A 26,190-nucleotide genomic window follows, 5' to 3' on the forward strand; every position below is an offset into this window, starting at 1 on the left:
ACCTAGCACTGTGCTAGGTACTGAAGCTACAATGATAAATACGACCTGTTCCTTGTCTTTGAGGAATCTGTCCCTGCCCCACTAGGTCAAAAGCAAGAATAGGTGATCTGAGGTAGAATGCATGGTACAAAACAAATAACTAGTGCGTGGTTGACCCGGAACACCCCAGCCGCCGCATTGTCACCTGACTTAAGGTGGTCAGTGGAGTGGAGGCGGGAATGGTTAGGTTCGTTTGTGGAAAAGGGCTTTGGAAGTCCGAGCTAGCTCGCATTAGGAGGGAGGCGACCTCACATGAAGAATACCTACCTCCTACCTCAAGATCCTGCAAATGTTTGGGGATGGTTGGTGAACCACAGGTATTCCTAAGCCTGGTTCTTATTAGGCAGGGAAAACTAGAAGCCTCGCTTTTCCTCATCCTTGCTGTGGAATGAAACCAATAAAGTCCGTTACTATTTAGACAAGTGAGTGAATGCTGTTTGTTTGAGAAATACTGTTCCTGGGGAGGGTCTGACCAATAGAAGCCTCTGAAGGGCTTTTTGGGGGTAGAGAGAAAGCCCAGCTAGAGGGTGGTTCAAGTAATATAAGAATCAATGGCAACTCTGTTAATGTCATTAGGTTAAATCTACCTAATCAAAATCATAAGGAAAGCCTTACCTTTGCATACATATTTTTGTTGTTGTACAAATAAAATGAGTAGCTCAAAATCTAGCACAATGACTGTCTATACAGGGCTGAATATCTGTAAAAGAAAAACACCTAAAGAAGTTTGCATTGCCAGATGCTTGGCATCATGTAATCAAAACATTTTGAATGTATTTTAAAATAGTCTTCCAGATGTGTGACAACTTTAAGCTTAGCTACAGCCATTATCTACATTTTGGAAGGGGAGTGGAAAACTGAGTTCATTATTTAAATTATACGGGAAAATTGAATTCTTATTGCCTTCCTGGCCTGATTGCCTTGGGAAAAGGTAGTTTTATTTTATTTTTTGCCTTTCTACCAATTTCTTCAACACTGTATTTGACCTGACGAATGTAAACACAGTAGAACGTTCCACAGTACCTTGCATTTGCCATAAGAAAGATGTTATTGCCACCAAGGGGTGACATTTCTTGACTGTGGAAGTAGTCTAGTTATTTAGAATTCAACTTTTATTTTGTGCTTACTTTCCCTAGTTCTTGATATTAACTATACTTAATATGTACCAATCTGCCCAGTTTCTTTTCATTTTAGGGCTCATGCTCAAGAACATGGAATTAACTAAGGAAAAAAATAAGTTAAATAAAGTAGAGGGGTTTTTTGCCTTTGAACTAGATTTTCCCATAGAAATTCACGTTCTTCAGTGAGAGTTATGTGCTATGTTAAACCCACTGTAGGATATTTATCTGTGCTCAAAGTAGGTGCCAAATATTAAATAACCTACTAGAACTATAGGAAAAATTGCTCAGGAGAATTTTCACCTTGTGAAATTTGCAGTTATTTCCTCCAAGCCCACACAGAAATATTCTATTTGTACTTAAGTCCATCAATAAGTAAATCTGTGAATTTTGTCATTGATATGGTATCACTGCCAATTTTAAAAGAAGAGAACAACTCACGTAGAAAATTTCGAAGTGGCGGTGTGTGTCGATCTAGTTCTCAAGACATATCTTTCTGTCAACATACTTGAGTGTACTGTTCAATTAACTTTCAATTATTCCTAATTAGTCTTTGACACCAGTTATATATATGATACATTGGTATAACTGGCATTTGGCAAATATAATAGATTGGCGTGTCTTTCTGAAGCTACGGTTAATTTAAAGATAAGACGGGATCCCTGTAATTGTACTGGTAGAAAACTGGTAGAAGTTTTCCCAAGTGACACATACCGATCAGCATAAAATGTTAACTGCTTCAAAACAATTGAAAAACTTAAAAAATGAAAATATGTTCCTATGGTCTGCCAAAACTATCCTGAAATTTTATCTGTGTTGGTGGGAGGAGAGTTGGGGACAGTGGCAGGAAGCTTATTGTTACATTTTTTTCATGCCATGAGAACAAATTTGAAAAAGTTTTGACAGAAGGTATATGGATTGTGATTGATGTGATGGTTGATAGCACCTCTACTGAGAGAGTAGTTCCACTAATGTAACTTAGGCTTGAAAGATTTATTTTGAAGGAAGAGGGTATATGCACTCATGGGTTGCAAATAACAGCAGAGTTTGGGTTTTTGCTAGTAGGTCTACAGTATGCTCTGTGCGTCTCTGCTTCCGTCTGAAGATTACCGTCCTTTCTTTTTTGTTGGTTGATCTGTTTGAAATGGCAATTGGGAAAGGAGTTTAGTAAGAGATAGGAAGTAGAAAGGAGTTTTAAATCTCTATTCTGCCTGGAACTTTAGCTGTCTCAATATGGGAGTAAACAATTCAAATTAACCTTTTTAGGAAAATCTCACAACAGATTATATGCTATCAGGTGAAAGAAAGTGAAATAGAACTAGGGTACATTTTTAAAGCCAAAACATAAACTCAGGTGAACATGAGCTCGAGTGAGTATGAAGGTTGTTTGTCTGGGAGTGTACAATATATATGTGACCATGACTTTAGCTAGTGATGGGCTGTGGGAATCAGCTGAATTTACATATACTTTGAAGTGCTTAATTTATCATTTTCTCAAAATATTTACAAGTTTATCAAGTATTTGTTGAACCACTCTGATAGAATAATGGCCACCCAAAGACATCTCTATTCTTATACCAGGAACCTGTGAATGTTACCTCAAGTGGCAAAAGGGACTTTGCAAATAGGATTAAATTAAGGATCTTTTATTATTATTATTTTTAATTTTTTTCCATAGGTTATTAGGGTACAGGTGGTGTTTGCTTACATGAGTAAGTTCCTTAGTGGTGACTTGGGGAAGGGTGGGATGGGGGTGAGGGATAAAAGACTACAAATAGGGTATAGTGTACACTGCTCAGGTGATGGGTACCCTAAAATCTCACAAATTGAGGATCTTGAAATGGGGAGGTTATCCTGGATTATGTGGGTCGGCCCAATGTAATCACAAGGGATCTCATAAGTGAAAGAGAGAGAGAGAGGCAAAGAGGGTCAGACTCAGAGAAGGAGATGAGATGATGGAAGCAGAATCAGAAGGTGTGATGTGAGAGAGACTCGACCAACCCTTGCTGGCTTTGAGGGTGAAAGGTGGCATGATGCAAGAAATGAGGGTGGCCTCTAGAAGTTGGAAGGAAGGCAAAGAAATTGATTCTCCCCTTTACCCTCCAAAAAGAAACGTAGCACTGTCTACCCCTCGATTTTAGTCCTTCCAACCTCCAGAGCTGTAAGATAATAAATTTATGTTGTTTTAAGCCACTAAGTGTGTCATAATTTGTTTTTGTTTTGTTTTGTTTTGTTTGAGACAGGGTCTTACTCTGTCACCCAGGCTGGAGTGCAGTGGCATGATCTCGGCTCACTGAAGCCTCAACCTTCTGGGCTCTAGTGATCCTCTTGCCTCTGTCTCCCAGGTAGCTGGGACTACAGGCATGTACCACCACGCCTGGCTAATTTTTGTATTTTTTGTAGGGACAGGTTTTTGCCATGTTGCCCAGGCTGGTCTTGAACTCCTGGGCTCAAGTGATCCTCTGGCCTTGGCCTCCCAAAGTGCTGGGATTAGCAGGTAATTTGTTACTGCAGCAAGAGCAAATTAATGCTAATGCCTACCAAATCTTAGGAACTGGCTGAGGCACAAAGAACAACACAGAGAGAAGAGAAGCCCATCTCCTGCCCTTCTGAGGCTTCCAACTCCAAAGGATCCATTTTATTGTACCCATGAAGAAATTAAGCCCAACAGAATTAACATGATTTTCACATAGAAAATCAGTCTTGAGTACCAGTTCATGGATCTTTCCACTATGTCTGTATCCTATGATTAGGATGAAGGGGAAAAAATCACATCCTGTCCCTTCCCCACAACCTTTGTGTGTTACCCTAAGGGCTGCTGTCCTCTGACCAGAGCAGGAAACAAACAGCTTAATGACATTCAAATCATTTTTTACTTAGGAGGACTCATCTATAGAATAGAGTCATGCTTTTGCATTCTGAAGAGCTGGAACTCCCTACAGCCATTAAAGAAAGGGAAGATGGCCTGTTCTCTCAGGCAGTGGCCCTTAACTTAATTGAAGAAACTACGTCCTAAAGGAGTTAAGTCCCATGAACAAAGTGACACAGCTATAGAAAGAGAGTCTTTCCAGAACGTGAGTCTCCTGACTCCCTTTTCGGTTTCTGCCCCTTCTCCCAGCAGACATGTAAGGTTCCAGCTGCTTTTTCGGAAATAGGAACCCAGTGCCTTTCACTAACCTACTTCCCAGCACACCGTGTGGATTACAAAGGGAAATTAACATGTAAAGAAACCCTTTGGAAACTAAAGGAGCCATGTTAGTTCTCTTGCTATATTATTTGGCTGGTCTCACTGTTGGTGTCATTTTCAAGTGTGGGGCTTGATTTAATAGAGACAGCCAACAACTGTGGATCTAATCAAATGGGGCTCAAAGCACATAACTTTCTGTGTGGGGAACTATAAGAAATATTTTCAAGTTTTGGAATGTTCTGACAGGAATAGGGCAGAAAATATTCAAAGGAAGCTGGAAAATCAAGCTACGGATCTTGTTTTTCAGGTCTGTTATAGTCACTTTGTGAAGTACTGCAGACAATTCATTATAATTTATCACACTGATATTCATAGATTGGATGAAGCCCAAACACAACTGAGTTAGATGCATATTAAATTACCTCTTACTTAAAAGGAGGGTGGTCTTACCAGGGCAGGATGGAGTTCATTAGCAGTCTTAGAAACTTTCCTTAACTCTTCATTATCTGGTTTCATATTATTCCTGGCTCCACAGGATCATTGAACACCTTCCTTTTTTTCAACTCCTGGAGAATTGCACAAGGCACTTTGTGAATCTCACCAATCAACAATTCCAAAGATAAAAGACACATCATCACAAGTCTATGCACAAAGCAGAAATTACTGGGAAATCTGTTCCTATTCTTTGTATAAAATCATTTTTTTCTTTTTTCGGGAAAAGAAAAAAATACTGCCCTTGTGCATTTTAATTTAGATTTATATGAAGCAAAATGTTGCTTTTTATTATGATAATTGACTGACATATACATTGGGTGTACTCTAACATATGTTTAGGAATTTATTATCACATTTATTCTAGCTGACCTATAATATCTCCCATATAAATTCGATGAAGAACGTGGTTCAGAATAGAATCCTACAGACAGATGGTCTTTAATATGCCTCTAGACTCTTTTTCCTGAACTGGAAATTTCAGCCTTTATGTAAATGCCCCTTAATGTGTACATCCTACGTCTTATGATTGAAAATAGTATTTCCCTTGTGGACTGAGAAAAATCCCTGAAGTGTTGTAAATTTAATCATTTGATCCCCCCAGAATTTTTATTCACATATTTTTCTTTATCTCTTGGTTTGTTATTTTGTCCTTTTAAAAACCAGCTCAGGTTGAACTCTGGGGAATTTGATTCCCATTTGTCTGTTGAATTTCCAAGTACACATAAATGTTGCGGTAAGAGGGAATTGCCTTTAGCTTAGAAATGAACCCACAAGGACACATTTCTGGTATTTTCTATGCTGCAGCCATTCTCCGTCTATGGGTCTCTTGCAAAACTTCAAAGACTCTTCGGTGGACACGACAATGGTGTAGAAATTGAGGGCTCAGTGAGATTTGGGATTGGTTAACAATTTAAAACATAAGTTTACCCTTGTCTCTTCCATATATCTTATAGTAAGCACTTAAATCCAGTTTTTCCAAGTTCTTTTTAGTACTTCAAAGTAGCAGTTTATCAATAGAACCACCAAGGTAGACATAGTCCTAGAGGTCACCTGGTTCATCTTTGTGCCTTAGACATAAGCATATCTAAGTCATTCTAGGCAGATAGAAAAAGACAAATCTTCACTAAGACTGTTTCTACCTTTGGCCTCATTGCTTTGTTGGGTGTAGGTCTTCACTTCTTATGGTCTTGCCCAAGGTTTATATTCACCACATAGTTTTAATATGAAGAAGGACCTATTCGTGCCAAATTATTTTATTTTCTTGCTAAATTTAGAATGATCCAACTGATTCTGTGTACTGTCACAGCTGGCAAAACCACCACAGTTATTCAGAAAAACCATGTGAAGATGCTGTGCATAGTAGAACACTTTAGGTTTTTTTTTTTTTTTTAATGATCTCTCTATAATTTCTGACCTAAGTGCCTTGGTAATGATCTAATGTGGGCTAGTCCATGACTCTTTGGGTGGATCCTCCAAATGTAGATTTATTTTACCAGCAAGGGATTGAGTGACATATGGAGACTGGATTTTTTTCTTTCTTTCTCAGCCTCCTCAAACAACAAACCGTGAATCCTACAAATTCAAAAAGAAATTGTCCAAAGCAGGACACACATATCATGCAATTGTTTTTAGACACTCTTGCCAATACAACAGTTCTGAATCTGGTTAGCTTATTTTTTTGTATTGTGCTGGTAAAAAATAATACCTGATAACTGAATTCTTCTCTTGGATTCTGTAGCTGATGAACGTTATTGCTTCTTTTATATGGCCCAGGAAGGGAACACAGATTAAGAAGCTGGCTCTTTTTTTACGTGCTTGCTCTGTCAAGAATGAGAAGGAAGTACCATATTTTTGAATGCTGTATTTTCCCCCCTTGCAAGGACTTAGTACTTTTTCAATAAAAATAAATTTAATTTGTGGCTACACTTCAAGTAAGATGGTTTGATGTCAATGTACAGCAGTCCCAGCTCTGAATTTAGAGAAGTCGTGTGGCTGACTCCCTTAGTGTCACTTTCATGTGGTTGGGTGAGCCATTCTCAGAAACCCCAAATATTTCTGAAGATCCTAAACTGGAGACATTCACAAGTCTTCCCTCCCTTTTTGCTACTAATCCTTCATGTTTTAACAAGCACCGAAGTTAATGCTGCCTACACTTTTTCCTGTCAAATTGGAACTCTTTCTTCTGTCTTGAGTAATCTGTTCTCTCTAGTTCATACTTTCATAAATCAAAGAGGTGGATGTCAACACACACCATATCCAAATATCAACTTCCTTTCTTTTAATTAAGCAGGATTTAGACATTTGATTTGAAGAAAACTGTTGCTTTTTAACATACAAAGGCAACCATATATTCATCTTCATCTCTTCCTGTTATTTTTTATCTCTATAAATAAAACAAAGTTTGCCTTCGCCTTGTACCACATCGCTATTCCAGTCTAGGCCTAGCAACTTGGGTTTTATATTTTCTAAAAAAGAGACAAGAAACTTTAGTGAACTGTTGGCAGTCAGTACTGAAAAAGCCACCTTTGTTCTGAACATGCTTCAGTGAGCATTATTGTCAGATATTGATATTTTTTAACTTTTTCCTAAATGCAAGCCATCCTTTTATTTCCAAAATATGACCATTTTGCTAAAGATGATTCTCTCTCTCAATGAGACAACTTTGAAAAAAGTATGCATATTATTTCATATCATGTGAGTTCAGAAGAATGTTCCCCAGGTCCTGTGTTTATGTCTGTAAGTAAGAAGTTCCACTTTTTGTTAAAGCACACAATAGTGGCCCTATTCACTTTTCATAATAATAAATAATAATTCATATAATTATTTTGAGGAATAGACACACTGAATTTCAAAAGAACTTGTTGGATTGTAATGGCATTTTTCCTTTGGTTATATAGTGACAAGATGAAAACAAAGCATTTTCTCCCAAAGTGGCAGTCAATGCAGAGCTTGTCAGGAGTGATCCAACTGGTTTCCAAGCTGCTAGCTGTTCATTAGACTCTCCTGAAATGATTAATTGGTCTCAATCAGTTCCCAGCAGGAAGTACCCACCTCATAGTAAATATCACCACAATTGGTACTAATTAACTCTGTTATCACCTGTCGCAACTGATAGGCTGGGAGCTGAGTGAGGTGAGCGATCTCTACACCAGCAGCAGAAACCCAACTGGAGAGAGGTCAGAGACTCACTGCCAAGGCCACTGTAACAGGCAGGGAGCCCACAAGCCCTTTCTGCCATCTGGGTATGCATGAGGCTTAGCCTGTGGCTACCAGTCCCACAGAGGTGAGGAAGTAAGAAATGTAGTGCTCAGGCGGGACCCGTGTCTCAAAGAGAAAAGGCGCCTGCATTCAACCGATGCAAGTTTTCACAGTATATTGGTGTCAAAGTCAGCCAAGCTGTGGTTCAAATCTGGACTTTGCTACTTACTATTAATTTGATCTTAAGCCAGTGGCTTACTTCTCTGAGCCTGGGTTTCCTAATCCAAAAAATATATATAGGCAAAATTACCCACCTAGTAAGACTGATACAGCGATGTGTAGTATATGCTTGACACTCATTTAGTAAGTGCACAAAAATGTTGGAATGCTGGCCGCAAGTAAATAGCCATGTAGCCGGGGATGACAGTGATAATGTTCATTAGCATTCCTGACAATAAACAAGAAAACTCCTAGTGTCTACATGGAGAGTGATTCTGAAGAGAAGTTGGGACCTAAACCTTCATTTCATTTTTATTTATCATTTTCTAAGAGCCTCATTATTTCCGTGGGGAGGAGAAACAAGGAGAGATGTAAAAACTAGCAAATAACCTTGAAGGAAATTAAGGAATGGTATTCTAGCAGAGGGACATATCATAAGTTTCTCAGTTGGGCTGGTTGTGAAAATGACACGATTCAATAAGGGAAATATCCAGACCTACATTGATGCGGAAGGAAACTTATCCCACAGTGATACTGGGTCATACTCCATGAATTAATTGTTTCAGAACTGTGTTTTCCATTTTTCTCCATGATATGAAGCACCTAGATGTGTTTGTTAAATACACAGATCACTAGATGTCTACCTTGGAAATTCTGATTAAGTATATCACAGTGAGGACTCAGGAGTTTGTGTTTTTTGTTTCTTCATTTTAATTAACAAGCAAAATTGTATATATCTATGGTATACAACATGATGATTTGTTTGATATGTATACATTGTGGAAGGGCTAAATCAAGCTATTTAATATACACATCATTCTTTGTAGTGAGAACACATAAAATCTGCTCTCTGCAATTTTTAAATATATAATACATTGTTATTAATTGTAGTCACCATGTTGTACAGTAGATCTCTTGAATTTATTCCTTCTATCTAACTGAAATTTTATATCCTTTGACTAATATCTCCCCAGTCCTTCTATTCCAGCCTCTGGTAACCAATGTGGGTTTTTAATGAACTCTCCAAGTGCTTTTTTTTTTAATTCAGATAAGCTTAGGAACCATTAATTTGAAACAGTACTTTTCACATTTGACGGCAAAATACTAATGCCCCAGTCGCACCCCCAGAAATTCTGACTAAATTGGTATAGGATGTGGCCTGAGCATTTGAGATTTTTTAAAGCAGCCCAACTGATGCTAAGGTACAGGTGAATTTGGAGTAGTACTGATTTAGAAAATAGTCTGAAGGGTACCTGTAAATGATGAATAAGTAATAACTAGATGTAAAGTCACATCACAGATCAATAGAGTCCAGCTCTAATTCAAGGTGTGAAAGAACTGTCAAGAATAAGGACTTAAAATAGTTAAACCACGTAAGAAATGATGTAGTAACATGTGTTACTAGATCATCAGGACAACCTCCATCAACAGGACAGGACCAAGAATTACTACTGAAATTATTGGAGAAAGATTTGTTGAGCAGGAAGAGTCCTCTGGACCACTTACAGTGTTTAGAGATTTTTCTTCGAATCAGAAGGTAGTAATTTCTAATTCTATATGGGAATATATTGTTTATCTGTCTTTAAACTACATTACCTAATTCAAATCTTCCAACAGCCCCAGGAAAAATAGGCAAAGAAAATGCCTGTTCCATAGGTAGGGCAAGAACTGTCATGCTCCTATTATAAAAAAAAATATAAGGCTTACATACCTCATATCCATTAGAATGGCTAGTACTAAAAAGAAAGCCAAAAAAAAAAAAAAAGACAGAAAATAGCAAGTGTTGGTGGGGGACATGGAGAAATTGAAACCCTTATGTATTGTGGGTGGAATGTAAAATGGTGCGGCTGCTTGCATTAGTCTGTTTTCATGCTGTTGATAAAAACATACCTGAGACTGGGAAATTTACTAAAGAAAGAGGATTAATATGGACTTACAGTTCCACGTGGTTGGGGAAGCCTCACAATCATAGTGGAAGGCAAGGAGGAGTAAGTCATGTCTTACATGGATGGCAGCAGGCAAAAATAAAAATAAAAAATAAAAATAAAAGCTCGTGCAGGGAAACTCCCCCTTATAATACCATCAGATCTTGTGAGACCCACCCACCACCTCGAGAACACCATGGGAAAGACCTGCCCCCATGATCCAGTTACCTCCCACTGGGTCCCTCCCACAACACGTGGAAACTCAAGATGAGATTTGAGTGGGGACACAGTCAAACCATATCACTGCTATAGAAAACAGTGTGATGGTTTGTCAAAAAATCAAAAATAGAACTACATTATGATCTTGCATTTCCACTTACAAGTATGTACCCAAAATAATTGAAAGCAGGATCTCAAAGAGTTAGTTGTGCACCCATATTCTTAGCAGCATTATTCACAATAGCCAGAAAGTGTCCATTGATGAATGAATCGATAAAACCAGATGTGGTTTATGCATACAATGGAATATTATTCAGCCTTAAAAAGGAAAGAAATTTTGACACATGCTACAACATAGATAAACCATGAGGACATTATGCTAAGTGAAATAGCCAATCACAAAAGGATAAATATTATATGATAATACTTATATGAGGTACCTCAAGTAGTCAAATTTGTAGAGACAGAAAGTAGAATGGTGGTTACCAGAGCCTGGTGAAGAGTGATGAGGGATGGGGGATGGGGGAGGAATGAGGAGTTAGTGTTTAACGGGTACCAAGTTTCAATTGGAGAAGATCGAAAGGTTCTGGAGATGGATGATGGTGATGGTTGCACAACAATGTGAATGTGTTTAATGTCACTGAACCGTACACTTGAAAATGGTTAAGATGATAACAAATTTTATGAGTATTTCACCACAATTTTAAAAATAAATAATTTGAAAATGTGTCCCTCAAATATGCAAACAAACAACTTAAGGCTTAAAGGAGTCACACAGCTAGTAAGGTGTCAGAGCAGAAAGTCAGTTCTTGGGACTCTGGGTCTGCCAATCCTCCCTTTCTACCTCCCTGCCTCTCAGGAAGTAGAAATTGAAGATGATGCTCAGGAAGAAGGAAAGAGGGAGAAATAGTTGTTTGAGGAAAGAGTGATCCACGGAGTCCAGACACAGTTGTCTTGAAGATAACAAATAAGGTTGGTAAGTTTCATGAGGTCAGAAACATGTCTGCACACTTTTAACAATTAAGATATATTTTACATACCACAAATTTACCCTTTGAAAACATACAATTTTGTGTTTTTTTAATATATTCACCAAGTTGGACAATTAGCATTGTCTAATTCCAGAACATTTTTATCATCACATAAAGAAACCTCATTTTAGTAGTCATTCCTCATTCCTTCCAAGCCCAGCCCTAGGCAACCACGACTCAGCTTTCTGACTCTATGGATTTGCCTATTCTGGACATATTATGTAAATGGAATCATACAATAAGTGGCCTTTTATGAGCTGTTTCAGTTAGCGTAATGATTTCAAGGTTCATCCATGCTATACCATGCATCAGTACTTTATTCTTTTTATTGGCAAACATTCCATTGTATGGATTTACCACATTTCATTTATTCATTCCTCAGTTGAGGGACATTTGAGTTGTTTCCACTTTTTAACAATTATGAATAATGCCGCTGTGGACATTAGTGCACAAGTTTTTTGTGTAGACATATTTTTTCAATTATCTTGGGTATATACCTAGGAGTGGAATTGGTGGGACATATGATAATTCTATGTTTAACTTTTTGGGGAACTGCCAGACTGTTCTCCAGAGTGGCTGCACCATTGTACATTCCCACAAGCATTGTAATGAGTGTTCCAATCTCTCCACATCGTCACCAACACTTATTTGCATTTTTAAAAAATTATAGCCAACCTAGTGGATGTTAAATGGTATGTCATTGTGGTTTGCACACTACCTTTGTATTCTCAGCATAAAAGCCAGGACAAGGCACATGATAGGGTCTAAATACTGAAAGCCATGAAAATTCCAAGGAATTCTCAGAAAGGTTATCAGGATGATGGGTTTCTAATCTATGGGAAATCAAATTTTAGAATCAGCTGCTTTTTATTTCTTAGTATAAAGAGTGTCAAGAAGGAGTAGGTAACTAACTCAAACTTTGCTCCAGGGCATCCCCACATTAATGGGGTGATAACTTTTGATAGATGTTTACTCCTCTTAGAAGAATAGCCTGTGCACCCCAGGACAGAGACTTAGAGAGAGGAAGGAAGAGTTTTAGAAGAAAAAAGAGGCTGGATATGTTGGCTTATACCTGTAATCCCAGCACTTTGGGAGGTTGAGGCAGGAAGATTGCTTGAGCCCAGGAGTTTGAGACCAGCCATGGCAACACAGCAAGACCCCATCTCTACAAAAAAAAAATTTAAAAATTACCTCGGTGTGGTTGCATGTGCCTGTAATCCCAGCTACTCAGGAGGCTGAGGCAGGAGGATCACTTGAGCCTGGGAGCTCAAGTGAGCTATGACTTGAGCTATGACTGTGCCATTGCATTCCAGCCTGGGTGACAGAGCGAGACCTTGTCTCAATAATAATAATAATAATAATAATATAAAGAAAAAAAGACCCTTTCCCTTCATCTCAATTAAAGTTAAGTGCCTGACCCATGACTCATGTCGTCTTGACCAGCTTCACACCTTCCATGTTGCCAAATGCCTGGTGCTACATGATTGCCTATAGGAGGGGTTTTCAACAGCAGTCTTCTCCAAATACACTTTTCCATTAACAAAAGAAATATCTTTGTGGGTTTCTTAGGTACTTGCAGAAATATCTACTAGTTCACTAGTAGCTAGAAGCATCTGATCTGTCTGCCTCAAAGCCCTCTGACAGTGAAGCATTTGTTTTTAGGCAAATAAAACGTCAGCCACCATTAAACAGCATATGGCAACAATACGACCAGTCCCTCCCTGAGGACCATCCTCTCCCCATAAGAGATGGTACTTGAAATAGGCAATGCTTTTGAGAGCAGAACCCTTATTTCTCCCACCCAGGCATGATGGCTGGGGAGTGGGCAGAGTGCCACGCACGGAAGGTCACAGGCAACCAGATCAAATGGGAGCCTAGAGGGTAAGCTTCCCAGCCAGGAATGACCAAAGGTTGTTCACCCTGGGCATCTGGGTCTGTGGTTAAGGGGAAGTACCATCTCTAAGCTGGCCTGGATTAGCTCCACAAAATAGAAAACAGCCCCCACAGCCACTTAAAGACGGTTCTGGGCTAACTTGAATTGAATGTAGTGATGGTGTGCGGTGAGTGCAGGGAGACATTCCAAGCTGAATCTCACCCTCATCTCTGTGGAATTCCCTGTGAATGGTGTAAAATAAACTGACTTCTCTTTAAATAGATGATGAAGAGGTGGAACTCTGTTTAGCGGGTCAGCTCGTGTGCAAGTGAACATGTGGCTATATGGATAAGGAGGTGGTCTGTCTTTGCAGGGGTGGCCAGTAACTGGGCCATCTGCTCAGGATTAAAAAACAAACTGTTTTCTCAGGAGCCTCTGGGCTAAGGCATCTGCTAAAAACATTGGAAACTGTCAACAGAGATGGCTTGGTCTTCGAAATATAGTCTCAAAATTTTGCTTGTCCGAACTTGGGAGGAATATATTGTGCAAATAATCAAAATGTGATGCTTGCCCTCTTAGAAATTGTGGTTCCTAATGTAACACTGTCTTTGTGTAATATGTGTTGGAATATTGACAGTCAGTCTTACCAGTTTTTCATCAAGCTTGTTACATATGAGCTCATCGTATTTCTGAGCCCCTGATTTGACCAACAATATGGCCACATCAATGAAATCAATAGCCTTGTGAAAATAGAGTTCAACCGTAGCCTCAGGAAAAATTACTTTGATTAGTTAACATTATTGAAAGATCCTCACCAACTTTATAATTATTTTCCACTTACGTAAACTACTTGACTGGTTTTTCTTTTTTAAATATTTTGTAGAGATGGGGTTTCACATGTTGCTCATGCTGGTCTCGAACTCCTAGGCTCAACCAATCCTCCCACCTTGGCCTCCCAAAGTTCTGAGATTACAGGTGTGAGCCTCTGCGCCCAGCTTGATTTGAATTTTTAAAGGCCATACGTTATTTTTCAAAGTAATTCTAAGACATTAACATTTTAAGGAATAAAATAAAATAGGAAATAATTAAGACTATAAAAATATCTACACACATATATATTCTTACAGTATAACAAGGCAAGGAAACTTTTTGTTTCCCGTTAATTTTGTTTGTCTGCATTTTATTAGTCTTCATTTAATAATGCTTTATTATAACACTGAATAACTTAATATAAAATTTCAACTGCATAGGGAAGTAATGAAATTTTTTAAAATAAAATGGTGTTACTAAGAATTTTTTTTAGATTTTATCTCCAGAAAAATGTACTGTTAAAAATGAAGGACAAAAAAACCCCACATTTATTAGTAGTGTCAACCAATTTTTCTGAAAAGCTTTTTTACTTTTAACCAAATAGAGGTAATTGACAGGATGATATCATTTGCTCTTTTTATTCACAGTCAGTAAATTCTATGACAATCAGCAGCAACAGCAATGACTAGATAGGTAGCTGTGTGAACAGCAGGGGGTTGCAACAGTAAAAGGTTTCTGAGACCTTTTACTCTGAGGATTGTTGATGTAGACTTTCCAAATTAAAAGGGAGCCCTCATTGTCCAAACTGTAGTTAAGACTATAAATATATCTATACACATATATTCTTATAGAATAACAAGGCAAGGAAACTTTTGGATGAAAAATAAAAAATTAACTCACTCATCCAAATGTTGGCCACCATTACATCAAACATCAGGGTATGTAAAGACATCTTGTGAAATGACTGAATTCTCAAGTTTACATCTAAGCAATTGAAATCTTACTACGTTAGCGTTTTTACATGAACGATAGTGCATAGTGTGGTGTACCCTGGAGACCTGTGTTGAACACAGGATATGTAAATATATCTGTATTTATTTTAGCATATATGTCATGTAATACATATAACATATAATTAATATGTTGAGCTTAAGATATAAGTGAAATTGATGAACATAACTATACCTCATCTTCCAAACAGAAAATGAAAAAAAAAAGTCTAATCTTTTTTATCACGGTTATATTGTAAAAATAGGTTTGCAGCAAAACAAAGTAGACTCTGGAGGCAGAACTCTGGTGCTGCAAGGTGGTGTTACTCTTTTTTAGCATTAACTTGACTTTTTATCAAATTTAAATAGAATTCTGAATTTGAGATGGGGGCTTTTGTGACATTAAAAATTTTTTGAAATGGTTTAGTAGTCCTTTGTTGGTGGTAAGTGTTGGATGAATGAATGAATGAAGAATGAACAAATTAATGAATGAACAAGTATATTGGAGTTCTCACTCTATGGGGTTGGGTTCTAGTTGATTGCCAACTATGTGTTTCAGTTTTATATAAATACCTCCACTGCTGGTTTTCCTCTGGTTTAGTCTCAACAAACAGTACAAGTTTCGGGGGGGGATATTTGCTTGGATTTAGCTGAAACACAGAAGCAATCAAGTGGTTGAATTCTGCATTTTAAAAAATTGAATGACATTCCTTTATCCACATCGATTTGAGCTTTGGTAAATTCAGCTGTCGATACCACCTGGATAATTTTAAATCTTTCTGCAGCTTTAAAAAAAAGTTTCCAACATAGCTCCAGCAACATAAGAATTTCATCAATTGAAAGCTAAGAATCATTTCTGTGGGATGTGTAAAACAAGAAGCTGACCAGCATTATTTTCTTTTTCTTTAATTCAGTATCATTATTGAGAGTTATTCTTGAACTTTATGAAAACCAGATTGGGGCATGAGCATGTTCTCCATTGAATCATGTTCAAGGAATTGAAACTGAAAATCATTCAAAGTAGGGAAACATGACATTGAAAAATAGTCTACATTCTTTATTCTCCCTCAGAGTATCTGAGGCTGTTTCTAACTAGGAAGCCTTAGGCTGATAGGAGATCTGGGTTTGGTTTCTTGTTTTTTGTCTTGTTCTGTTTTATTTTTTTTTAATAGATGTTTAGTTTACTAGTCAAAAAGAGGTCATAGGTTTTTGTTTTGGGTTTTTTTGTTACTACTTTGCTGGTGTATCAGTTATGATGTGGGATCCTCTTACTCATTTGCTCCAAAAGTTGTGATTTCTCACCATTGTCCACAGAAAAAAATTCCAAATAATGTCATTCAAGGCTTTCTGCTGTCTAGCCCAGGCAATCTCTTAGTCAGACTTCCTACTATCTGATTCTTCCATGCAATCCCCTTCCCAGCCAAAAAAGACTATGAGCTGCTCACAAGTCTCATTTTGCTGCCTCTAGTCCTTTTCCTTCATTATCCTATCCTTCAGGAATGCCTGTTGCTTCTCTCCACTCTTTGAATGTTCCGTATATACTTCAAGGTGTGATTCATCCTCTTCCATGAGATCTTTCCAACCATCTCACCATTTCCAGCCTCCTCTCCCCCTCCCTAACTAAAACAAATCTTCCCCTTCCATCTATCCCCCTCACACACAGAGACACACCCACACACTCCACATGCTCCTACAATTTAGTCATAGCATGTATCACATTCAAGGCTGCTACTTGGGTGTGCAAGTTGTGCTCTGCACAAGGACGTCAGGCCAAAGGGACACGTGGGGATGAAAATCCATCTTACTCTCCATTTGCCAAGGCATGCACCTGCCCATACGACTGTGTTTCTGCAGAGGATACCTTTTTCTGTTTTCCACAAAGGCACTGTATGGACTGGTAGCCCATCTGTTCATCTGCATCCATGTTTTTTAGTTCCCTTTCCCAGAGCACAAATTTGCTGAGGGCAATGACTACCCTTTTATTCCTACCATTCCTGGTACAGTGCCTTCCTTATACATGGTTAGTTCTCAGTGACTTCATTTAATTTAATTAAGGCATGAAATGTATTGACTAAAAACAATTACTTTAGCTTATAAATGCAAATATGAAAAGTACCGTAGGAATCAAAATGGTCTTAGCAGATGCAAAACAGTTACTTCTCTGACTTTAAGTGCATTATGGTTCTATCTCAGCTAAGTAATTTCCTACAAAATGTACTGCCCAGTAGTCTTTTATGGAGCTTCAGAAACCACATTTGTGACAGAGTATGACAGACCATGGCAGAGCTGGACTGAGATCCATTTCTGGTTGTTTGTTAAAATAGGCAAGGAATAACATTAAGAATTTTCTGAAGTGGGCAGAATTAAGATCAGGAAGAATGCCCATGGGAGGTGAGGGAATTTTAGGAGGAGCCAATTGGATCAGTCTGAGGTCAGTATACTTCCTGGAAGTCTACATTAAGGGAAAAACAAAAAGAAGACCTCATCTTAAAGGCCTTGAATCTAGAATTACTCTGCCTTTACCAACACTGCAAATTGTGTAACTTGATGTGGCCATGCTCTCAAAGTAAAGAATTGCTTAGTAAAGGCTTTAGTGGAGAATTAATATTAGTTCTGTTGCAATTCTATGTGACAAATGGGAAATGTCCATAAAGCAAGATTTACAGACCACAAAACAATGATGTACTTAAGATAGGTTTCATACCTATTTGATAAAATGGACAGGACTTCAAATTTCAGATTTCAAGGAGTAACCATTGGTCGGCCTCTCCAAAGAAAGTCCTGTGCCTATGTACAAAATTTCTTAGTAACTATGCACTTTTACAGTCCCAGCTTTAAATTATTTTTTTGTTTTCCAGGATGTGTTGAGTTTATGTGAAGAACTGTTTTCAGGAAGAAACAAGTCACCTACAACCATTTCACATTGCATCTCTCTCTCTCTCTCCTTTTCCCTGACAGTCCTCTGTGATGTCGGTCTGCTTCGCCCGTTTCCATCCTAACTTGGTGGTTGGTGGGACTTACTCGGGCCAGATTGTCCTCTGGGACAATCGCAGTCATCGAAGGACTCCAGTGCAGCGGACACCCTTATCAGCTGCTGCACACACGGTAATGCAAACTTTTGCCATATCCCTGTGAGCCGCCAGGCCCTGAAAGAGAAAATAACTCTACTCAAAAAAGTATGGATGTTTTCAGTAATGCCAAGTTAGGAGGATCTACTTTATTATGATTGAATCCTGACCAGCTGAAAGTTGAGTGAAAAGTAGATGAAGGAAGCACTGGCTTTAGGGATGTCTCTTAATAACCTACATGTGCTAGCACGTAGGGAGGATCTCCTTGGCTCTCCCAAAGGCCACCAGTGAAGAGAAACCTTGGAAGAGGCATCTGTGGAATTGTTTTCCCAAAGAAACCCTATGCATTTACATTATAAGGTGGAAACACGTATTTTCAAATAGATCCTGAAGAGTAAGGATTTCACATCAAGGGATGATATATGGGACTTTTGCCAACTGGCCTTTTCCATGTGTGATTTGAGAGAGTACTTTGACTTTAAATTCTGGAATGTGTGGTGTAAGTCTCAACATAAAGTCTACAGTGACAATATAATCCCTGGGGTTAAAAGTCAACATCTCAAAACCATTACCCATAATTTAGTAGAAGAGGTTCAGTATAGTGTTCATAAGACAACTACTCTGTCATTTCCTTTAAGAGAATGACAGGTGTGTACAGCAATTGTTCAGAGGAATGAGAAGACAGGCGTGTCTCCATCAATCCTTGCTACCTTGACACTCAGGGTAACTGATGTTCTTTCTCTGAAATGCCCAAATTATGCCCAAGGATACAGCTTTACTCTTGTTTTCAATTTCCTTAATGTGCTTGCTGCATTTGTTTCATATGCTGGACTCAAAAGCACTCTGGCATGAAAAAGGACTGCCAGCTGTTTAGCTAAGTCCATGAGGAGGAAAATTCTCCTACTCTTGTAAGATTATCAATGGGAAATGACAAATACCAAGTCAGCCCCAATTCTGATTGACTGGGGCCAAAGACACTTGCAGGTGAAACTAGTTCTTGGGAATCTTGGGAAATTGCTCTTGCCTGCCCCATTTCCCCAAACTAATAACAGAAAATTGTGGCCCAGGAGAAGGTGGGCTTGATGCAGGTGTTTGGTGAAGTAGTGTGAAACCATGCCTTGGCCCTGTTTGGATGGCTGGTGTATTTCTGAACATACCTTCTGAAATTTCCAAAATTGTAAATCCAAATGTTAGAACATTTAGCAGTAAGCTTTTGGGGAAAATTCAAAACCAGGAGCTCTTCCAAAAAATTAACATTTCTTTTGTGAGTAACTTAGAGTGTGATCATCACAACTAAAATACTATTATTATCAAACTTACTGATGTTATTTCTGTTAGAAAATAAAATAGGCCAGGCATGGTGGCTCACACCTCTAATGCCAGCATTTTGGGAGGCCAAGACAGGTGGATCACTTGAGGCCAGGGGTTCGAGACCAGGCTGGCCAACATGGAGAAACGCTGTCTCTACTAAAAATACAAAAAGTAGCTGGGTGTGGTGGTGCACGCCTGTAATCCTAGCTTCTTGGGAGGCTAAGGCATAAGAATCGCTTGAAACCAGGAGGCAGAGGTAGGAGTGTGCCAAGATTTTACCACTGCACTGCAGCCTGGGCAACAGAGGGAGACTTCCTCTAAAAAAAAAAAGAAAGAAAGAAAAAGAAAGGAAAAAGAAACAAAACTTGTCCACTTTTCGCTTTTGCTGTTTTTTGTTGTTGTTGTTGTTGTTGTTTTGGTTTTTTTCCGGGGGATTTTGTTTGTTTGTTTTTTCTAATCTATAGCTAAAAGTGAACAGTTAATTTTGTGACTGTCTTTTAACTTTCACTATTGGCTGACTGATTGGTACCAGGATCAAAAAGGAAAAAGAGGCCCACCACAGATTACTCACTAATTTCCTTTCACACCCACCACACATATGCATTTGGGACAACAGGAAATCATAAGTAAAACAAAATCCCTCAGGCACACAGTAAGTTTATTTCCAAGATAAATAAAAACAATCTGGCATCTATACTGGAAAAATGAGGTGTACTGTAGCTTTCTTCTTCCTTAATGGTAGAGTTTTTTGTGTGTGTGTGTGTGTGTGTGTGTGTGTGTGTGTGTGTGTAGGCATGCTCCAGTGTCTGCTTCTGTTTTGGTTTCATTACACCTCTTTTTTCTTTTAAACTGAGTTTTATTACTCATGGAAGCACAGGCCAGTAGTGCTGATTAAAGCCTGGGAGGGGCTGCCACACACACTTTCTCCGGGCACATGGCTCTACACATTCTTCTAGACTTGCTTTCTTTCTCTGCTGGACCTTTCTGAGTCTTAATCCATTAGTGTTTAATGATTTGTGTTGATGCTCAGTGGTTATCAAAGAAGCCTCACTGGACTCTTGTTGAAAAACAAGATGGATTTCAGGTTCATAACAGTATTTGGACCCTGCCTTCCCATTCTTCAGTTTTACTAAGTCTATACCATTTTCAGGTGAAAATTTGTTACATCCAATCTTCCATTTGATTTCCACACAGAGGTTAGCATGCTGTGTGGCTCCGGGCTTGATAATACACTGCCTGGGGCTCTACATACACCAGAGACTTGGGAAAGAGCATTGCCTACAATCCCACAACCAGTCAGCCTTCCTGATACTTAGAGAACTGATTGGGATAACATTTAGCTTCAGATCTCTGCTGTACTTACTATGTGCAGATCCACTAAGGTTGATTCATTTGGAAGTTTCAGTAGGGACATGGTGTGAAAGACATAGGGACTTAACTGACTGTCCATCAGCACGGGGGAAAGAGGTGATATAATTGTCAAAAAAGCAGATGTAATCTTAGCATGCATTAAATGCAGGCATATTTTTTATCACATGAGAAGTGATAATTCAATGCTACCCAGGTTTCTATATTCTGCTGGTCAGAATATAGGTAGACGGTTCTGTTTTATTCTCAGAACCTCACTGGAAGAGGAATCAGACAAAATAGAGCATTTTCAAAAAAGATTCGCCAGGATAGGAAAGGTTTTGAAAACCAGGTACCCAAGGAACAGATGAAGGAATTAGTGACAGTCTGGGTAAGAAAAGATTTGGCAGGGAGAGGAGTAACAGGGAACAACTATCTATAAATATTCAAAAAGCTGTACTGTTTTGACTTGATTAGTTTGGTCCCACAGGGCACTGCACTGGAAGTATCTCCTTGAACTTTCTTTATCCCCATTAGTGGAAGAAAAAACTCCCCCAGGATACTGCGAAAACTGGCTGCCCTTTAAGGAAGGTGTTTAAGCAGAGTTTGGACCACCTCTTGGTTGAGGCAGATGAGTAGCTACATTAGATGATTATTACCACTCCTTCTGACCAGCAGTTTATATGATAATAATAGTTTGGGAACCATCCTTTATACAATAGCAACTTTCCAATATTAAATATTGTTTCATTGTAGTTGTGGCTAGGTATTATGGACAGTAACTCACCAAGGGTAAGACCGATACTGTCAGCTATTTGCACAAAGAAGCACCAAGTAAGTGTGGTTTGGCCACTGGTGGCTGAACTGCCTGAAATCTAACCCAAATTGCTGTAGGTTCTGCTCATGGTAACCTTCCATTTTGTGTTTAATACACGCTGCAAATGATTTTAGCCTACCATTTAGAATTCTGCAGAGTGGGATAACCCACTAGAGTATGACAGAGGGTTACAACATCTTGTGTATGGTTCCTGGGATGTATAAATTACCTTTCTCAATGCCCTGGCCAAATCTAATCCTCTATACTACTGCAAACGGTATTTTGAAAAATAAATATATTATTATCCTAGATTTTGCAGTAACATAGAAGAACCTAATTTTATCTCACCAGGTACATTGTGCCAATAATCTCACCACTAGTATCTCTCCCCCAGATTAAAATGGTTATGAATATTAACCACTTTTTATAAAGAATGTTAACAAATGTTTGGCATTGTGACTATAATGCATTAAACTCCAGATTTAGTAACATGTATTCCTTCCAAAAGTCAGTAGTTCTACCCTTTTGAAGACTGTCTTTTTCCATCACTCTTGTTGAGCTTAGAAGCCAAACTATGCGGTGGAGACTTATTCAAATAGTTCAAATTCACCTCCCTGCATTGCCTCTGCCCCATCAAACCTCATTTGTTCTAGCGTCCTTCTGTTCCACTGCATTGCATTCTGACTGAGCAAGGTGAAGCTTTATAAGTATTTCCACTATTATGTGTTGCTGCCAGAGCTTTTAGAAAGAAATCAGGTTCAAATCAAAAGCAGCAAATGACCTGATGCTTGTATTATAGTAGGATTATGTTACTCTTTAATCTTTGTTTTAGAGTAATGTGTTTGACACTCAAATGTAAGCATTTCCTCTTGGATCTGTCTCTGATCCTCTTTGTTTATGTTTTTGCAGCATCCCGTGTACTGTGTAAATGTTGTTGGGACCCAGAATGCTCATAACCTCATCACTGTCTCCACTGATGGCAAAATGTGTTCCTGGAGCCTGGACATGCTCTCAACTCCACAGGTGGGTTTGTTTTTCCCTACACATAACACCATCCTGGTTAAAAGAGATACCTACTTAATGGAACATAGTTCCTAAAAGCCAAACCCTCACATCCTAGAGGAGCTAAAACCAATGGATGCACTTGAAAGAGTGGGGCCTGCTTTCAGCAATCTTCTCTTGAAGCCAAAACCCATTTCCTTTACCACAAATCATGTAATTATTGTAATACATTAATCCTTAGGTCAGTTTCAAGTGAAAATGAAATAATCCATTCTAAATCATAGTAATTATGGAAGTTCCCTGTGGTATGAATTGCACTTACCCTACAGCATTGTTGAACAGATGCAGACGAGGTTGGAGCTCAGCAGAGCAATCCCTTATGGGTACTTGCATTGGAGGGAAGGTAACCCAGCAAAACAGAAATCCAAGCCCTTGCTTGTATCCGTAGCCTAGACAACAGCCTGTGTGTATGAAGAAACCATCTGTTTTCCCCTCTGGAATGTTTGTTAGTATGGCTCCTGTCATTCCTTGCTCAGTAAATGAGAAGTCAAAGATGAAAAAGTTCCAAAGTCTGCAAACCAATACTGATTGCAACAGTGGGGACCAAACAAAGGAATAGAAGTGGGAGAGGCTGTCAAAGGGAGGTGACTAAATGCAACTTGCAAGATATGCGTATGTAGACAAACACACAAGACATGCGCATACACACATGAACACATACACACACGCTTTTTCCATATTTCTTTGTGTGAAAAAACAGTATTCACTATCCTCCAACCAAAAACAACAGAGAAGTCATTGTTATAGACTTTGACAAAAATGTAAGGAAACATGAAGAAAACTGCAAAACGATATCTAGGAGATAATTCTCAATGTTAACATTCCCATATTCTTTCCCAGGATAAAAACCCTAGAATGTCTCTCACACAATTTTAGAAGAAGTTAAAGTTTCAAAATGTACATAAGGAGACAGGGCACGGTGGCTCACACTTGTAATCCCAGCACTTTGGGAGGCCGAGGTGAGAGAATCATTTAAGCCTAGGAGTTCAAGACCAGCCTAGGCAACAGAGCAAGACCCTTTTTCTACTAAAACTTAAAAAATTAGCTGGGTGTGCTAGCACATGTCTGTAGTCCATGTTCCTTGGGAGGCTCAGGCAGGAGGATTGCTTAAGCCCAGGAGTTCGAGGTTGCAGTGAACTATTATCACACCACTGCACTCCAGTCTGGGTGACGGAGTGAGACTTTGTCTCTTGAAAAAATAATTATTATTATTATTATACACACACACATGCACACACACAAAAGGAAATATGGAAACTGTGAAGAACCAACCTCCTTTAAGCCTCCACAAAATACGGATGTAAAGAATACTAAGTTTTTTAAAAATAATTTTAGGGAGAAAAAGGAGAGAGTGCTAATAAGCTGCTTACAATTGAAGTTCCACTATTTTTGCTGATCTTTAACATTATAGAGGGCTGGAGGGATTGGTATTTTATGGCTTTGTCTTAAAATTCTCAGCAATGTTTTGTTTTCTTTTAAAAGCCTGAAGATTATAAACAGACATAAGAGCAAGCCCACTATTTAGGAATTTTTAATTGCCCATTTTGCTCATTACACATATTTATTTAGGTTAAAACCAGTAATATGGTGGCTCTAAGTCCGTTTGTATTAGTTTTAGCATGCTCACAGACTCCTGTGTCTATACAAAGATGGAGGATTTCGTGACATGGCTTGCATGGATGGCAGGGAGGAATAGGGGCATCCAACAGTTGGCCTGGCCTTTCTCTCTCCCAAATGGGTAAAGGGACTTTTCCTTCCTTGCTGCTAATTTTAGTGATGAAGCAGATCATTGGATGATCCAGTTATCTGTATGACATAGTCACAGCATCCTCTCCTTTATCCCAGTTGCTGATGTGCACCCTATGTGTGGATATCACAAACTTTGAACACATCACAGGATCAGAATCAGTCTGTGTTGCTTAGACTGTTAGCTTGCACTTTCAATTTAATGGACTTCTCGGCTGAAATAGTTTATTTGCACAAGAAAGACTAAACTCTCAAGCAACTATAATGATATGATACCTCAGAATGATTTTTTAAAAATTATTTCAGACGCACAAAATAGGCTATTTGATGTAAATAGCCAGAAATACTCAGGGATATTAGTTATAATTGATTATTCTTTTCTGTCATTAAACTTAACTCAGCAGTATATCTTTTAAGATTAGGAATCTTTAATTCTCAATTTAAAAAAATCATATTATAAAATAAAGACTCCCATTTGCTATTTTAAAGACGTATTTAAATATTGTTCTTTTCAGGCTTATAGCCTATTCACCCAATGGCTGCCCTGCATGAAATCTAGTCCCTGTTGAAATCTGGTTTTTATGACCTGAGTGACAACTTTCTGGTTTTAGTCCATGGAGGACACATACTCCTGCTTTGACAAATTTGCTTAGTACATCTGATATTAATACATGTGTATTCTCACAAACAATTGATTTTGAAAATGTTTGTAAATACAAGGATATTGTGTGTTTTATTAAAGCCTGGAGCTGACAAGTGTAACCATTACAGTATTATCTTTAGTTTCTGCACCATTAGTTTCAAAATTCTCACCTGTCATCTTTGCCTGACTTAAGAAGCAGCAGCACATGCTGATGAAATCCAGCCGGCTTGAAACCAGAGATCCACAGAAGCATGAATGTCAGGGGCAGTAAAGCATGGTTTCTGGCACAGCCGGGGTCTTTTGTAACGCTGTGTGAAAAGCAAACACATGATTTAGCCAAATGATTTTTCCGTGCTATCTTTGGCATGGCAAGGAGTTGACAGATGGAAATGTAACCACACCGTGTTTTGGTAGGAGAGCATGGAGCTGGTGTACAATAAGTCCAAGCCTGTTGCTGTTACCGGAATGGCTTTCCCAACGGGAGACGTCAATAACTTCGTGGTTGGCAGTGAGGAAGGTACAGTCTACACGGCTTGTCGTCATGGAAGGTGATTTTTCTGTTTCTTTACTGATGACATGTTCTTCATTTCCGAAAGTCTGTTATCACATTCTGGATTTTAACCACCTTGCATTGTGAGAAAGCATCTCTGGAAAAATGGAAAGCACGACTTCAAGTCTTCATTATCTTAAAGAGCTACATCTGCTCTGGTCATTAGCTGTTCATAAGACTGTGGTGGTTCACACTGCCTTGAGGGAAAAAAGCTCGAGCTTCTGAGCCTATCATAACCGACCACTTGCACCTTCCCAGCATCTCCGCATACCTTCAGGGTCTAGCCACGTGCCCATCAGAGATAACAATCCCCAAATATTTCTTATCCCTCCATGCCTCAATGAGTTTGTATACTCAACTTCTTTTACCAGTTCTAGCACTTCTCCCTTTTTGGCCTGGTTAATTCCTCCTCATCATTCAAGAGCCAGCACAGAGATCATTCCATGTGAAACATTTTCTGACTCTTGGGCAAAGAAAACCACTCCCACCTTTAAGTCCCATAGAATTTTCAATTCTCTTATTCATTCACTCTTCCAAGGAATA

General features: G+C 38.7%; 1 protein-coding gene across 5 annotated transcripts in view; it reads left to right on the top strand.

Annotated features, from left to right (window-relative positions):
- Nucleotides 1–26,190, top strand: part of DYNC1I1 (dynein cytoplasmic 1 intermediate chain 1) — a 325,617-nt gene that overhangs the window by 237,332 nt on the left and 62,095 nt on the right. For all 5 annotated transcript variants that reach the window (XM_001170561.5, XM_001170506.5, XM_001170374.5 and 2 more), the window contains 3 exons: nt 18,062–18,208; nt 22,556–22,669; nt 25,512–25,645. In XM_001170561.5, the coding sequence (XP_001170561.1) occupies nt 18,062–18,208; nt 22,556–22,669; nt 25,512–25,645 (395 nt within the window). The remainder of the gene's footprint in view (nt 1–18,061; nt 18,209–22,555; nt 22,670–25,511; nt 25,646–26,190) is intronic.

The sequence above is a fragment of the Pan troglodytes genome, chromosome 6 (genome assembly GCF_028858775.2).
Source record: "Pan troglodytes isolate AG18354 chromosome 6, NHGRI_mPanTro3-v2.0_pri, whole genome shotgun sequence".
Classification (NCBI taxonomy): Eukaryota; Metazoa; Chordata; class Mammalia; order Primates; family Hominidae; genus Pan; species Pan troglodytes.